This window comes from Neopelma chrysocephalum, unplaced genomic scaffold (genome assembly GCF_003984885.1).
Source record: "Neopelma chrysocephalum unplaced genomic scaffold, ASM398488v2 Primary Assembly neopelma1_66, whole genome shotgun sequence".
Lineage (NCBI taxonomy): Eukaryota > Metazoa > Chordata > Aves > Passeriformes > Pipridae > Neopelma > Neopelma chrysocephalum.
The window spans coordinates 13,583,893-13,600,897 of NW_020897725.1; the positions used below are offsets into that span (position 1 = coordinate 13,583,893).

The 17,005-nt window shown below is 37.6% G+C and overlaps 1 protein-coding gene across 10 annotated transcripts in view; it reads right to left on the minus strand.

Annotated features, from left to right (window-relative positions):
- Positions 1-17,005, minus strand: part of TRAPPC9 (trafficking protein particle complex 9) — a 459,142-nt gene that overhangs the window by 395,263 nt on the left and 46,874 nt on the right. For all 10 annotated transcript variants that reach the window (XM_027684410.1, XM_027684408.1, XM_027684411.1 and 7 more), the window contains 4 exons: positions 15,801-15,946; positions 10,471-10,556; positions 2,478-2,604; positions 813-945 (listed from right to left, as the gene is read on the minus strand). In XM_027684410.1, the coding sequence (XP_027540211.1) occupies positions 813-945; positions 2,478-2,604; positions 10,471-10,556; positions 15,801-15,946 (492 nt within the window). The remainder of the gene's footprint in view (positions 1-812; positions 946-2,477; positions 2,605-10,470; positions 10,557-15,800; positions 15,947-17,005) is intronic.

Below are 17,005 nucleotides of genomic sequence, written 5' to 3' on the forward strand. Positions count from 1 at the left end.
AAAAACAACACAAAACAAAAAATACCCTGAAACTCTCTACTTTTACAACTCTTTGCCAAACAGCAGATGGATGGCAGGACTGAGATATCATGATCAACATGTAGGTGAATGCTCTTGTACCTTGAAGAGCTTCAGAAATGGAATTGAATCAGTGCCTCACCAGGTGTCTCCAAAATGCAGGAATTAGTCAGCCACATTCTTCACAAAAAACCAAAAAGTTCACAAAACCCACACCAACAACCCACATGTGGTACTACTGTGTCCTTCTGGGTGAGTGTATAAGGAAGGTATTTTAGCTGATTCTTCCTGTACCTCTAAAAGGTATTTCTTTTGTATTATGGTTGAGTTTGGGCCCCTCCTGAACCACGGAAATATTGATTTATTGAAGCAAGTCCGGAAGAGGGTTGTCAGAATGATGACAAGGTCAGATCATTACACAGGAGTTCAGGTTCAAAGAGCTGGGTTTGTTCCATTTGAAAAAAAAAGATCTAACATGGATCACCTCTTTACTTCAAGATTTTATGAATTTGTAGCCTTTAAGAGATTAGTTCTTTTAAAAGCATGACTTTAATAATGACTAACCATTACACTCCCTCAGTTAATTAAATCTCAAAATATTTTCTATGAAATTGTATGGTTTCAGGAAGTGAAAAAAAAAAAAACTTGGGTTTATATTCTAGACTAAACAGCACAGGTACAGTTTATGTCTTAGTTTATTAAATCACTGATTGTATATGATCGAGGTTTTAATCAGCATGTGAGTAACATTTAAATAAAACCACATAAAATCACCAGTCAACCTAATTTCTCACCTTGGAAGGGAGGTGCTGATCTGCAGCCTTGGCAAAGCTGGAATGACTTCAACAGTGCAGCCATTGGTCTTCACTCCTGGCAGATTGTCCAGAAGGCAATCGCTGAAGACTCCAAAAACTGAAGTATGGTAACCTGATGTTTAGAAGAAAACACCAGCATGTTGTGAATTTTATTTTTTTCTTGGAAGGTCTAAAAGTACTCAGATTACCGGGAGACTCTTCACAGCACACAAAATACGTACAAGGTTCACTTATAACCACACAACGACATACAAACAACACACATGTACAGCTCTGCACCTGTGACATGTCAAATAAAAGAAATTGTTAAGAGCCTGTGATTTTTGTGCATTCAGTGCATTATGGTAAGTTATGTGGAATTTTTCACAAGATCAACATCACAAGTCACAGTATAGAGACCACTATTTTATACCTCATCACCAATTCACTGGTGCTCATAAAACGTGTTACCCTTCAACGTATGTTAACAATTTCCTATTTCCTCCAAAAAATATTTATAGGAAAGAATCTCAACTGTATCCAGAAGGATAAAAGAATCCTAAAGGAAATTATTAGGGAAAAAAATATACATGCATACACACAGACATCTGCCACGAAAGACCAAAACTTACCCTCTGAAAGTTCAATTTAGTAGAAAAGTACCTGTGCACCCAATTCCTTACCAGGCAATATTTATGAGCTATATCTGAAGGAAAATTTGATACATTGACACACAAACAGCTGGCAAGTACCAAAATCAACTCCTCTACTTGCAGCACATTTTTAGTATGTGGGTCTAAAAGCAGAAAACTACAGCACGAATGTTCTGAATGTTTTGATGCTGTTCTGTATTTACTGAAATAGTTTCTGAAAAAAAATCAAATGAAAAATCGTTTTACGAGCAGACTGAAAAGCACTTAAGAAAAACTCAGCGAGAACAGAGTTTCTTCAAGTTCAAAGCCATCTTCTTGTAGTGTTTCACTTTATTAAAATGGTTCTTGTCCTGTAACTTTGTATAACAGGAACATGTACCTAAAATTTTTCGTTGGTAAGATGATTCAGTCCTACTATGTGACGAATCCATCACCTCCACACATACCTCCTTTTCTAGGAGACTCGGTTGCTCATCTTCTGAAAAAGCTCTTTAATTTTCTTACTTACTACAAACACAGTTTTATTTAGGCTCATTAATGAAACGATATCTCGACTGCAATAGACTACACACACACAGGCTAAATTGTTTCTACAAAAGCAATCTGCAAAAATTTCTGTAATCTCGCCTGAACACGATTAATTAAGAAAAAGAGAACCGCAAGATTATCTTCTGCATTCTCAGGAAAAAGTTCAAGTAATCCTCCTCAGAAGCTTTCCAAATGAAAGCATTAATAAAGGGGAGTTGGAGTTCATTATCCTTCCCCTCTCATAGATGAGATACTGTAAGAATGTGTTTGTTACTGCTGCTGCAACCAAGTGATTTATCGGGCTGTTTTTAATGAAGTCTAGCACAGAAAAGAGATGTCCTTTTCTCTTGCATTTTTTTCTTTTACTTACTGAGGAGAATTCAGAGTGGGGAATGCATACATGGCACAGAAACTCATGCAATCCACAGGGGGGTAAAACATGAGTTGTTTTGCTCAGCAAAGAGTGACTGGAGACATTCCTTACCATTGACAGTGATCTGCCCAGTGGTTTGGGGAACACCAACAAGAGTCACAGGATAGAGACCAGATTCTGCAGGCAGGGAAAGAGCTGCAGGAAGAGATTCAAATTCCACTCCAGTTGTCAAGAGACCCTGAAAAAGCCACATCGCAGAGATAAATCCATTATGACATCTTATATACATATACACTTACATTTTTATGCTATGTACTTATATTTTAATCCCTTGCATTGCATCACCCAAAATTTGATGATTTATTCCGATTTGCTCAGAGCAGTTATTTTGGGTTTGAGGTTGCAGTGACTGCAGTGTGCAGCCAGATTTGTATTCAACAGGGAAACGAGTTTCAGGATCTGAGGTGGGAATGATGTATGAAACACTAATAAAAATTAATACCCAAGCATAGCAAAAAGAATCAGTGATATCAGCTGCACGGTGCTGTTTTGTACCTACATTTAATCATACCTGTGACCTTACTTATGTATTTGATATATTTTGGACAGTGGAAATCAAACATCAACAGCAGCTCTTGCTTAGCTTTAATTACCCAGTCAGAAAATATTTTCTATCGGGAAAAACATTTACTATTTACAGATAACAGAGCAAGTCTAGCTTTACTGTCCAGCCTAAACATTTCAGTGAGTTGGAATAAGGCATTCATTTTCCTAAATTGATCCCTGCTCAAGCCTAGATGCCTGTAGTTACTCCCTTAGTGTCAGAGAAATCTTTCAGCATCCTAAATTTAAAACATGGCACGGAACAAGAAATGAAGCAGAAAAAAAAAATGTATTTAAGAAACTTTTAAACACAGCATTACTGTCCTTAGTAGGCTGGAGCTTCTCTTTAAGCTCAGTTAATGAATTTAAGATGCTCGAGAACAGAATGTGCTGTTACAAGTAGGAAACTTAATGCTGGAAAGCATGTAAATCTAAGTTACCATTTGTTTTTGTATACACATATATATTTATTTTTATGTTTAAATAAAGATGCTACACAAATATCTCCACCAATTAATGCAGTAAGCACAACTGGATTAAGTCTCAGCTTCATGAGACCTCAGAACGCTGTGAAAGAGGAACCTTTTATTTTTGTAAAGACAGATGAAAAAGTTCATGGTTTGAGCCACAGAAAAACTCAGAGACTGAAGACTGAAAAAGGAGTTCAAGCAGCAGCAACATTACCTGCACAGTGCCAGAATACCAGCATTGCTTCCCTCTGAAAACACCTCTGACTGCCTGGTTTATAATTCAACTGAGTTTTGAAGGGTGAACCTCTGCTGCTCCCGACAGCTGTAAAGGGAGGCCAACCCCCTCTGTTTCTAGTTCTCAATTACAAATTAGGATAATTGACACTTGTGTAATAAGTACTTAAAGAAATACAAATGGCACTACCAGAATTACGCAGTCAGTGACTGACACTCGACCTGTTGTGGACATGAAGTCTTCAATGGCCTGACTCTCCCTGGGACTAACCACCAGTAACTCTCCTTTAAGCAATTCCTAGATAGGAACCAAAATCAAGCCACCACCACTCAAAAACTGAACAAAATTGAAAGCCATTCTCAGAATTTCTTCCCTCCTTGGAAGGCAGTGCCTTCTGCAAAACTGACAATTAAAGGAAATGCTTTTCACCTAAGATTTTTAACAGCAAGGTCCTAAAAACACGCCAGAAGCTTGAGAAAGCAAACCAAGCAGGTTTGACAGGTTCTTAATTTCTCTTCTACTCAAGATCTGAAGTCATCAAGATTATAATATATCCAAAAGCTATGAAATCTTTCATTCTAGCAGTTACTTCTTTGTGGACTTGACATTCTTGAGGCAATACTGAATTCAACCAAAGCTACTCTTGCTTTGTGGAAAGCTGAGTTAGAGAACTCTTATCTGCTGCACAAAATGCAATTTCATCATTTTACCTGAGTTATAAGAAAATACTCTGTCAAACCCCCATTTCTACCGAATTTTCATTTTCTTCCAGTTTCATGTGGAGATTTAAGCTGTCAGAAACAATCCACAAAAACATAAGTAAAACCTAATTTTATCCTCCTATATATTCACCACCCTGTGTATGAGAGCACTGACACTGTTTGATTTCCACATTAATCCTTCCAGTGGGATTCACCCCACAGAAACAGGGTGAACATTCACACTTCAATACTGAGGTAGCCTCAGCCTTCATCCCAATAATTCTGCTTTTGCTTTGGCTGAAGCAAATCTTAGAACATAAACAAAAGGTGACCCCACACACACTCTCCGAAACTCACTTTTGGAACAGGTAAAGAAGGCCTTGTAAGATTATTTTAGTCAAAAAAAACACTGAATTATCACTTAGCCAAGTATTCAAATACATTTTAATTATTCAGGATTCACCTCAACTAAAAACTTTCATCCAAGGACTTAAAGTCCCACAAAATCAATGATAAAAAAAAAACAAACCTCCAATGTCTTGTTTACTATCAGCTACAGCAAATGCAAACAAACAGAACTGACAGGGCCCCCTAAGTATTATCTAATGCAAACCAGGAAAACAAAGATTTTCTAGAGAACAAACACAATGCAAATGCCAAAACACCTCCACTAAGAGCATACTATGCCTGGACTAGAAACTAAAGAGCTTCAAGTGCAGTAATACAAAAAGGAGAAGGCAGCATTTGTTTCCCTCATTTTTAGTTTTACTGTTCAGTAAAACTTCACGTTTTTAAAACTAAAGATATTAAGAAAGCATTCAAACTCACCGAAATGGAAAAAAAATCAATATAAACATCAACTAGGCTTCAGACTGACAGACATAAATTGAAATCAAGATACTTACCCTTAAAACTTAACCCACACAAGTAAGTTTTAAAAGACAGTGACATATCTGGAATGTCTGAAAGACGTTTTCAAGATCACTGTTTGCTGAACTGTACAACTCTGCAATATTTGCCCAACATTGCCCTCTGGTGCCTGAGATTTTGTAGTTTAGCAGTGAAAATCTAATCAAGGCTCAAGTACTCTCAGATTCTTTACCTAAACACATCAGCCACACCACCAAAAAAAAGGAAATGTGTTACATTTCTTTTCCTGAGAGTCTTATACCTTATTTCAAGTAATATTTAGTAATCACTGCTCTTTCTGACCATCAGGAAAAGATCACCCATATATTATGTTTCCTCCAGGGAATATATGAATCACACACACAGAAAATGTTTACATATCTTTGTATTCTTATAAAACAATTGAAATTGTCTTAGAGTGAATATATGCATGCTTTTATCACAGCATGCCTTTCAATCACTTCAAATCTCGATTTAGCTTTAGAGGAACAAAACAACTTGCACGTAAATGGCAGCATTTGGGGATGCTGTTAAAATAACGTGAGTATGGAACTGCTTTTTTTAGGCTTTACTTACCAATCCCAAAATGCAATCATTCTTTTTTTAAAGCAACACTGCCTTCAAAGTTAGTTTTCATGCTGAACATACTTTTATACCATGTTGTCAAATACTTCACGCAAAAATTGTCAATATTTATTTAAAAGTGAATTTTCCCTACTATTTCTAATAAGGTTATTTTAGGCAGACCTAGAAAAACACCAAACAACCAGTTTTATTCTTCTTCCCCTTCACCTTTTTGTGTACATTCTTGCCCAATATAGTCTCTATTAAATGTAGTTTAGCAAGAAGTAAATATTCTCTCAAGATGGCAGAAACAGTAAAAGATGTGAACTCAGGAAAGAGCAGTTCATGGAAACAATTTAAACAATCATAGGCCAAGTTATGGGACTGATTATACATACAGATTTATCAAAATTTTAGATGGTATTTTTAAACATCAACATAGAGTTCTTGGCTAATAGCACAGTTTTGAAGTTTTTTAAAAAAAAAGTAACAAACATTCTTAAAGCATCTTTAATCAAAATACCACACTTGATTGTGTCCAAATAAATACAGGCCCCAAGCAGAAGGAGAACCACAGAACAAATACTTTTTTTCTTGAAAAATGACTTAACACTCTAAATTACAATATTCCTATGGTCTGGGGTAGTATTTTTTAGTTTCTTGATATTTATTTATTAAATATGGTTTACACTGCCTGTAGATCTTGCAGCTTTCTTAAAACCATGGCTGTATTTCCTACAATAAGTGCAGAGAAAATGCTTTCCCTCAACACATAACATTGCCTCAAAATTTCTCAGCTTTGGCTTTTGGGTTTCTTTTTTCTTTTAATATGAAAATTGAGAAACGAAGAGGAAAAAGTAGTTAAAGTCTTAGAGAACTTAACACACTTTGCAGTGCTGCTTCATATGCATTTGATTTTAATATATCTCCCCAGAGTGTACCATGATTTACTCCTTTAAACATTTATCTCAAGATACAAAATAAATCCCCTGGCGATTTCCCAGAACTTTCTGGGATTGTTTTGAAGGCTTAAAACATGAACATTTTTTCCTGGATGGAAAACTGCAGTAGCTGCAAAAGGGATGGAGATCACTCACATACCTGAACAAGTCTGTACAGAAATCAATACTCCTGAGAGAAAAAGCCAAGTGATGTATACACTTATTTACAGCTGAACATCCCATCTCCCGGGAACTTGGGCTCCAGCACCAGGAGAGCAAAAATATTCTGTCTAATGCATCACAGTCACAGCTACTCAGGCTCATTTTTGTTTCTCTCTCATTGTGCTGATTTAAGGTACCTGCTGAGTTTTATTAAAGCCTTTGGTCTGATCATCCTCACCATCTCCTCTACTTCACTTTACTGACTAAAGTACACAGTTATTGGACCTAATCACTTCCACATTCCTGAACATTTTACACTACTGCACCTTCCAGTGGATCAGCCTTCTAACTGTATGGACAACACAGAAACACGAAAGAGAGAAAGAGAAAAGGAATAAAGAAATGGGACAGGCATGAAGTGTCCAAATAGAGCCCCAAATCAGGAATATGCGTGACAGGACATAAACAGCAAGAACAACAATAATGGGCCAAGAGCTTTGAGAACAATAAAATGAAACAACAAAAAAGATCAATTTTTCAGGGCTTACCACCTGAGCAACACTGATTAAAGTCTTGTGTCCACAGTCTCATGTCAAGTCTAGAAATTCAATGCCTATTACTTAAGCACATCTCAATTAACCTACAAGTACTTAGCATTAATTCTTCAAATAATGAAAAAGCTCAAGGAGCCTTTCCATGGGTTAACAGTCTGTGCTCAATACTAAGTTGTTTACTATCACAACTTCCATCCATAACAAACAGAAAGACATTGTAGAAGAAGTACCATGGTAAGAGCTTAGACAGTTCCAGAATTCATTTAACATGAAAGGAGTAATCTGTCAGAACAACAAATCTAAACTGTAAGGTGAGGAAAAGAGGAAAATTAGAAAAAAGGAGTAAGACTACTATAGATTTCAGGAGAGTGACATGTTGGTGAATGGTGGACCCTGAAAAAGGTAAAGGAAAAGGAAATCAAGCAACGGAGAACTCAAAGAACAGCCAGTGATTGCAAACAAGCTTGAAGGAGTAAGTTATATTGGAAAGGTGAGGTGCTGAGGCAGGCAGAAGGAAAAAAGTTGTGGGACAAACAAGCTGAAACTGCCACTAAATGACAGAAGAGGATATGCTTGCTATGAAACTGAGTCTGTGAGAGTAAATAATCTGAAAGAACGTGTTAAGTGATGAGAAATCAGACAGGAAAAGGAATATGGGGACTGCAGGCACGGGTACGTGTTAATAATAAAACAAACCATTTTAAAATATTAAACAATACTCTGAATTATTTAAATAAAAACAAGGATTTTATTCTCATGATAAGGTAATAACTATTCCCACATTCCATATAGCTCACAGATGAGAACTGCTCTAGAAAATCAGAGCAATTTAGGCTGCAAGCCCTCTTGCTGAGACCAGTGTTCAGAACAGGGGCAACTTTGGTGGTAGTTTAGGTTTTTTACTGTCCTTTACACTCAAATTTTGAAGATTTCTAAAGATGGAGATCCCACATTCTCTGTGGGCAACCAGTCCCAAAGTATGATCACCCTCATGATCAAAGGGATTTGTTTTTTATTAGGAAGGTTTTCCATGGCTGCAGCTGTTCACTGACTCTCACTGGGCACTTCTGGGAAGAGCCCAGCTCTGTTTTCAGTGCACCTTCCCATTTTGGGATGGAAGAAAGCAGCAGGAATTACCCCAGTATTCATCTCTTCCCCAGACTGAGCAGATGCAGCTCTTTAAGTCCATCCTCATCTGTCCAGTGCCCCAGTCTGTCCATCCCTGGGGACAGAGCTGGGCTGACACCAGCACGCTTCCATTGTGTGGGGAGCTCAAAACTGGCTGGGGTTGTCTCTCAAATTCCAAATCAAGGGGAATAATGACTTCCCTCAACTTGCTGGCTACAGTCTTGATACCACAGACAAACCAGCCAAAATCAACCCATTTCTCCCAAAGAGTTGACATTGGGGCAGAGCAGAATTTCTCAGGGCACTGTATTTATGGAGCGCTGACTAAAGAATTACGTTAATCACTTCAGTTATTTGCATCTCCTTTGCATGCCTGCTTCCCCTTTTGCTTACCCATGGAACTGGAATTCAGTGTTAATTCAAAAACATAACTTTATGATGTCAACAGTGAAGAGAAGTATTCATGCTACTACAATTAATTTGCTCAGGGAATGGATGTTGTGCAGATCTATGCAAATAACTGTATTCCGAGTCCTTGAGTGTGTGTAAGCACTCGTAAGAAACTCCCTCATTAAGAAATTTTCCAAGTTTTTTAAATATATAACTACATCATTACTCACACAATACAAGTCAGACTGTAAATCAAAATGTTCTTAAATCAATTAATTCTTAGAGGAAGTCCTTTCTGATGTGCAGCTTCTCAACTACTTTTTCTATTAATTCCTAAAAATTTTGAACTCTTCTGTGAGGGTTAGAGAAAATGCTGCTGAAGAAAGCAGTGTGTTAGCTTCCAAGAATGAATTTTATTGTGCTATAAGCACAATCTTTGGGCATCTTCACTTCCCATGGAAAAACACTTTATTACATGTGGAGTATTATCAGTAATTCAGGTCAAATTGCTTGACTAGACACTGCAGTGGACATCTCAATAAAAAAAAACATCAAACAAAAATCTTGGGCAAATAAATGTAGGCTGATTCACTTAGCCTGACAGAACAATGGGCTCTAAGAGATGGGCTTTATTTTTAAAGCAATATTAAGGGTAAAAATATTTAACATAAAGGACTATGCTGGGTTAGAACTGAGTGGGGATTAAGTTGCTCTGCTAGTTAGAAAATTTTTAAACTTTAAATAGATAAAATTTTTTTTAAAAAATCCTGTTATCTGGAATAAAGAAGGGAAAGTAAAAAACCCACACACTTTCCTTTGTTTCAGGATACACTGCAAGCAACCCACTGAAGTAGTAGAGGGCTTGGGTTTGAGCCTTCTAATCTTACAAACTTCTCTGATGTTTTAGCCTTTTTTCACTCCCTCTTGATCATTTAACATTACAGTGTTTTCAAATCACACACATCACTGGGAACAGCAGAAGCTTCCAACAAAACACAAAGCTTCTCAGAACTAACTATTTTAGTTCATCAGATTTTTAAATTGTGGTCAAAATGGGAATTTGAAATGCAAGGATGAATGCGGATTTTTAAATTACAGTAGCAAGTGTACAATAATTATTAGTTTTCAGGATATAATTATTACTTGAAAACCAGTATATGTAAATTATGCAGCATGAGTTCTAGTCAATGCAGGAACGTACAGAATTGATTTATGGGTCAGTGCCAGTAAAGCATTTAAACACTGTGAGTGGCAGAGATTTTCATTTCAATACCTCATCACCAACAAATATGAGCAAATTGACAACACCACACCTTTAAACTGAGGTTGTGCTGGGTTAAATGATTTTTTTTAAACTATTTGTTTTATAGAAAACCATATGTGAAAGTCCAAATGAGATTTTTTTTCAGAAAAATAACAGAATGAGAAGATTTAGAAAGATACAAACCATGTTTTCTACTCGGAGCTCAAAAGGCATTGGGTTGTAAACCATCAACTGGACTTCACAAACATCTCCCTGGACCCACTGGAAGTCTACAAGAAATGATCACACAATTAATGCAGGAATTACCTAATCATAGTGTTGTAAAAAAGTAGCAGCAGCTGAGCTGTCAGATTGCTATAATACTTAATAACTCTCTATAATCTTTACAGCCAAAGCCCTGCTCAAGAGCATTGTGGAAGACAAGCTGTAAATCCCAGGCAAAGTAATGGGTTAAAGGACTGGAAACATCCATTAAACAGCAGTTGTGCTCCAAAGACCCAACGTTACTTGGCAAAATTAAACTAAGGCATCAATTCAAAACACATCCTTCATGTTAAACACTTCAGGGCTTACATCCTTGGAGTCAGGTACAGAGTACACACCACTGTGGATATTTAAGACTCAGATCAGAATCAACCAGACGTGGCAGGAAGTAGGAAATTACAAGTCTTCATACAGACACAGCTGATGATACGGAGTAAATAAAGGATTATTTTAGATTAAGAAGGAAACAACTGCTCACCAACAAGATGCCACCTCAGCTTCCTCCTACTAATTTTCTTTAGGAAACAGTAAATAGTTTGGGAGATGCTGTGGGAGTGGAAGATGACAATAGGATCTATAGAGCACAGATTTTTCTTTTTGAGGGTCCCAAGTAGAGGCTTGAGCAGTAACACAAACTGTTAAGTAACTTGTGAAAATTCTTAGGAAAGACAATGAAGTAAAATATGTCAGGCAAAAAAATGTACTTTCAGTTTAAGTCACTACAAGAGACAGGTTCAACTTCAAAGATACTTCACCCTGCCAAGTTTAAAATTTTGGGACTTTTATCATTTAAGGAGACAAGGCTGGATGGGGCTCTGGGTAACCTGGAGTAGTGGAAGGTGTTCCTGTCCATGGCAGGTGGGTTGGAACAAGATGATCTTTAATGCCCCTTCCAACCCAGACCATTCTGTGATTCTATGATTCTGTGAGGAATTTCTGGAAGTGAGGTCAGCAGCAGAGATGCAAGATCTGAGGAACTGTTCAATGCAGAAAGATTATTTTTTATCAGCACTTCATAATCTTTTCAGCCCACAAGTACTTGTCTACCTTCCAGATATCACCACATGCACCTGATGTTCTGACTTAAAACTGAATGTGACAACATTCTCCATGCATGCTGAGGAACTGCAGTCCAAATAAACAACAGGTGCTTTTACTATATTTGTAAAACTAATCATGATTATAAGCTGAACTATAGCATACATGGATTAGCTTTTACTAGTCAACTCAATGATTTTAACATACACTGTTAACATTTTTTTTAGTAGGATATTAGAAAACATCCAGTAAAAAACCTAGATTATCAATATTAAGACTTTAATTCACAGTTGAAGCCATCAGTACTCTAATTGTACATTCCCAATCATTTACTATCTGATTACATTTTGCAAGCAATATTAAAGACCTCAAGGGAGACATACTTAATGCAAATGTTTAACTCCAATTAATGCTGGTGGAAATTAAAAACATACATCCAGAGATGTTAATGGGTTATAGAACTGTGAAACCTGAAAAGCAAAACTGTTGATTAAAACAAAATGTTCGAATACACAATGGTAGGAGATGTTCTGTATATTTATTATTTAATTGCTTATTAGTGTTCAGGATGTCTCATCATTCTGCAGTCCCCAAAACAACCAGTGGCTGCTCTACACAGGTATTGAAGCACTAAAGTTCACCATTATGCTTTACTACAACAACAGCAGTAGCCTCAGCAGGCACTTCAGTCCTAAATCTCCACATTCTAACAATGACCACGCCATGGAATGTCTTTTCTGAAAACGTTTTCAATGCCACCATGTAAAAAGGGATTCTGAAAAATCAGAAAAACATGTTGGAAACTCTTGATTTCACCTAAGTGCAAATGCAAACCACTGATTTGCCTGATGCTTTAATGTCTTTACTTCCAAAAAAGGAAGGATTTGAGGCTCATTTATTAACGTTTACCAGTATGATCCCTCTCTCTGTGCTGAAGGCTCCCTGAGCTGCTCCTCTCAGTGGATCTGAGGCTGTGGGAAGCTGTGCTGAAAGGGGAGACTAAACAAGAAAGAGCCTTATTTGAGACCTAGCAAGCAGTAGAACTATGGCCTCATGGCACTGACCTCCAGAAACCACCAGACAAAGAGTGTCTGCAGCAAATGAACAGCACCTTGGAGCAGGAGTGGCAAGGTCTCTCTGATGTGTGAGAGTTCCACAGGAGAAGGCCATCACTGCACTCCTTTTTATGCAGCAGCAACAGATATGACACCCTGGCAGCTGACAAAAGCCATGAGCAAGATTCCCACCAAGCAGGACTTCAGAGCCTTGGAGGTGCAAGGGAAGGGTACAGGTGTGCAAGGGACTTTCTTCACTCCCTTGCCAGCAGAGACAGGGATACAGGCAGGAGTTGACATATCCTGCAGATCAACACCTGGCTTCATGGCTGGTGTCGGCACTAGGGCTGTGGTTGCTACAGTCATGGGAAATCCTCCCCTGAACACAGCCCACTGGGGAGAGACAAGAGCCACCTACCCTAGGAGAGGCAGTAGAATCTTCACTGGCAGACTGGCTGACTTGCCAGTCTTGCTTTAAGCTGATGAACTTGCAGGAGTTGGGTGTCCAAAGCTGTGATAAGTGCAATGTCCTGCCCCAGGGATGACATAAGCAAAGAGCCCAGGACAGGCTGGGATCTCTGTATGGCTGTGGAACAGCCCTGCTCAAAGGGACCTGGGGGTCCAGCTAAACATGAGTCAGCGGTGCCACATTACACCAACAAGGGCAAAGCTGTGTGAGGGGAGGCTTGGGTTGGATATTAGGAGAAGGTTTTTCACCCAGAGGGTGGGTGGGCACTGGAACAGGCTCCCCAGGGAAGGGGTCACAGCACCAAGCCTGATAGAGCTCAAGGAGTGCGTGGACAACATTCTCAGGCACATGGTGGGATTCTTGGGATTGTCCTTTGCAGGGCCAGGAGTTGAATTTGATGATCCTTGTGGGTCCCTTCCAACTCAGGATATTCTATGATTCCATGAAATCAGATCCTGGGCTGCATCCACAGACTCATTACTAACAGAGACAGAGATATGATCATTTTACTCTACCCTGTGCTTGTCAGGCACAGCTGGAGGTGCTGTGTCCAGTTCTGGTCCCCACAGTTTAAGATACAGACAGACTGGAGAGGATCCAAAGGAGTGCCATGAACATGATCACAGGGCTGGAGAACCTGCCTGAGGAAAGACTAAAGGAGTTTGGTCTCTCCTCCCTGGAGAAAAGGCAGCTCAGGGGGAATCTCATCACAGTGTTCCAGTACTTAAAGGGCTGCAACAGAGAGGAGCCACAGGAAGAAGACCAAGGGCAATGAGTACCAGCTGCACTGAGAGAGGTTTCATTTTCTTACTGAAAGAAATTTAGTTTTTTTCAGCAGCAACGATCACTCAGTGGACCAACCTCCCCAGGGACATGGTGAAATCCAAATTGCTGGAGGTTTTTGAGATGGGACTGAAATACCCTGTGAAAAAGATGCCAGGGCAATGCCACAGAATTGCTTCCTTGGGTGAAATGGTTTTGAAAAGAAAGGTAAAATGAGCTATATTTATTTCATCTAATACAGATATGACATTAGCTGCCACATATACTAATGGAACTATATTATATATTCTTGCTGCTTTAGACTATCAGCACTCAAAAACAAAAAACCACTTCATGTCAAAAATCAGTAGGTTCATTTCTTGGAACTAGTGTACTATTAAAGCAATTTAACCAGAATATAACTATCCCCTTTATTGTTTCCAATCTGAAAAGCTTATCAAGTTGAAAGCAGAAAACACTTCAAGACTTTCTAAAATGGTTTTGTTTCCCCTTGGTTTGTCAGCAGAACTTGATTTCCTTTGCTGCAAAACAATAATTTAACCAAAATATGGTGTACATATCTCTCTGTAAGAAAAACAGTTCATTTGTTATTGTTTTTAATTAATGTTAAATACATGTCATTAGAATATTCTCATTAGTTTCAAAGTTTATTAAATTTCTCAGCTTCTTTCAAAGGAAGTGTCTGATTTCATTTTGTATTTTCTTTTGTTTGCTAAACTTTGAAACATTAGAGGCTTTTAACAGTGACTGCATCGTGTATATACTTCAAAAGACAAATGCTTTACAGGATCAGCAGCAGTTCAGACATCTCTGTGGGCTAAATAAAAACCTAAAAGGAGAAACTTTGCTGTAAAAATGTAAATCTCCTACGGTACACACAGCACTGAAACAAATCCTAACTTGAGCTGTATCAAAAAATGCAGTTTCCTTTCGTATCTATCAAGGAGTGAGAATACAAGTATTTGACAAGATTGGGAATAGGGTTTTATTTAAATGAAAAAAACATGACAAAGTGTAGCTAAGAGATTAAATGTGGAAAAATTGTGATCAGTCTTTCAAGAAAATATTAAGAGAAATCAAGGAAGCTCTTTAGGATGTTCCCATATGTGTATATTTTTAAAAATTATCCTTTACCTAATTCTCATTTCTTTTTTTTAAATTTCTTATGCTTTATCTTTTGAAATTGAAGCAGTGCTGCAGCAAAGTCACAATGAGCCACATCCATCCAAACTGCCATAACCATCCACAGCAATGCACATCCTAATTGTTCCTGTTTCAATTACCCTGCATGTGATACACAAAGAAACAAAAAGAACTACCAATATCTGCAACCTAATCCAGGATTTAAATGAACCTCTCATTTATTTCCAATGGCAAAAGTACTGCACTGAAAAGCTTTATAATCAAATAAATAATCCTCTAGCAGAAAATGACTAGTATTCCAAACAGGGTTTATAAGGGTTTTTTATTTTGGCTGAACTGTCCTTAAGTAAAAATGGCTAATCAGACAGCTCATCATTCTGAGTTTAAGTTAAAGCAGAATAGGATATTAAATCAGAATAGGAAAAAAGGAAAACCACAACAGTGCTCAGGGCACTGATAACTGTGGCAGCTGCCAGGCAGAATGTGTCTGAACTAAGTTTTCCCTGATTTCTCTTTTGTTTGAAAAGGGAATAAAACTAGTTTATCTCTTCTGAAAATCAATGTTATCATCTATGAGACTTTATTCTTCTTTTGAATATGAAACTGTGCCCCAGAGAACAAAGCTTTGCTCCTTCAAGACTTAAGGCTAAAAAAAGCTGATTATTTCAAATACAAGACAGCAATGTTCAGGTTTGCTCTCCTTCAATACAAAAAATTTTCTCATTTAAAAAAGAACAGAAAATACTGCAAATTATTCTTACCTATTTTCTTATTTCGTTCTTCCCCACGACTGTGTGCAATAATTGGAGAATATATGAAGGGGCTTTTGGTTGACACATTCTGACCAAGTAAACTCTTCATTTTGTGAGGTCGGAGACTGGTTGGGAGGTTCAGGAGCTTCACAGATCTGTTGAGTAAAAATAATTTTATATTGTTTTATTTATTCTATTTCATGAGAGATGCCTGTGTTAAAAATGAACTGATAAATATGAAATGTCAGTCTGAGATTAAAATACCCAAAATGGAAAACTTGAAGTAAACACCCACAATAGAAAAGGGAAGAAAAAAAAAGCAAGGAACCTTCAAACAGTTTCAGAAAAGATTTACCAGGGAAAAACATCCTCTGTAGAAACCAATGAAACCAAAACTAGCCAGGATCAGGGATTTGAAATCCAGCTCTTAATTTCCAAGTTCAGACTGAACAACAGATACACCACAAGCCCAGTGCAAAGAGCAGCCAAGTATTTAACTTAAACCCAAACAAGAATCCAGACAAGATTGGACAGCATAATACAAATAAAGAACTTCTCCAAGGTGAATAAAACTGATTTTAAAACAGTGAAAACACAGAGTTGCTGTTGGAAGGAAGGAAATGTTCCAGAAATTTGAGTGGGTTTGCTGAACAGCCAGAAAGCAATTACAAATAGACAGAAAACAAATGATTTATTAGACTATATCCCTGTTAGACCCAATTCCCTACAACATCATGCAGGGAAATCACTGGTCTTGCAATGCTGAGGGGAAATTAAAGACTAAATTTTGGGCAGAAGAACAAGCAATAAATTGGTGGATATTCAGTAAAAGGAACAGTTTTATAAAAGCCTGTAAGACATCTAATTACTTCCAGTCAGGAACTCAGCATAATAAAGAACAGATATATCAGTATCACACTAATAGAAAGTACACATGAGAAACCAAGATAATGTGTTTCTGCTGAAAAATAATGAAGCTGTAAGAGTAACATTACACAGACATGTTATCTCAGTGATCTAAAACACTTGATAAGAGTTACTGGATAACACTAAAAGTATTTTGGAACAAGGAATAAATCACATCCATATATTATGTGCTGGTGATACTTAGTATCAGCATCACAATCAAATGCAAAATCACAGACCATGAGACTGAGGAATAAAGAGGAACTATGACAGATCCCTCATACTTCATATTTTAAAACCTCTTCTGA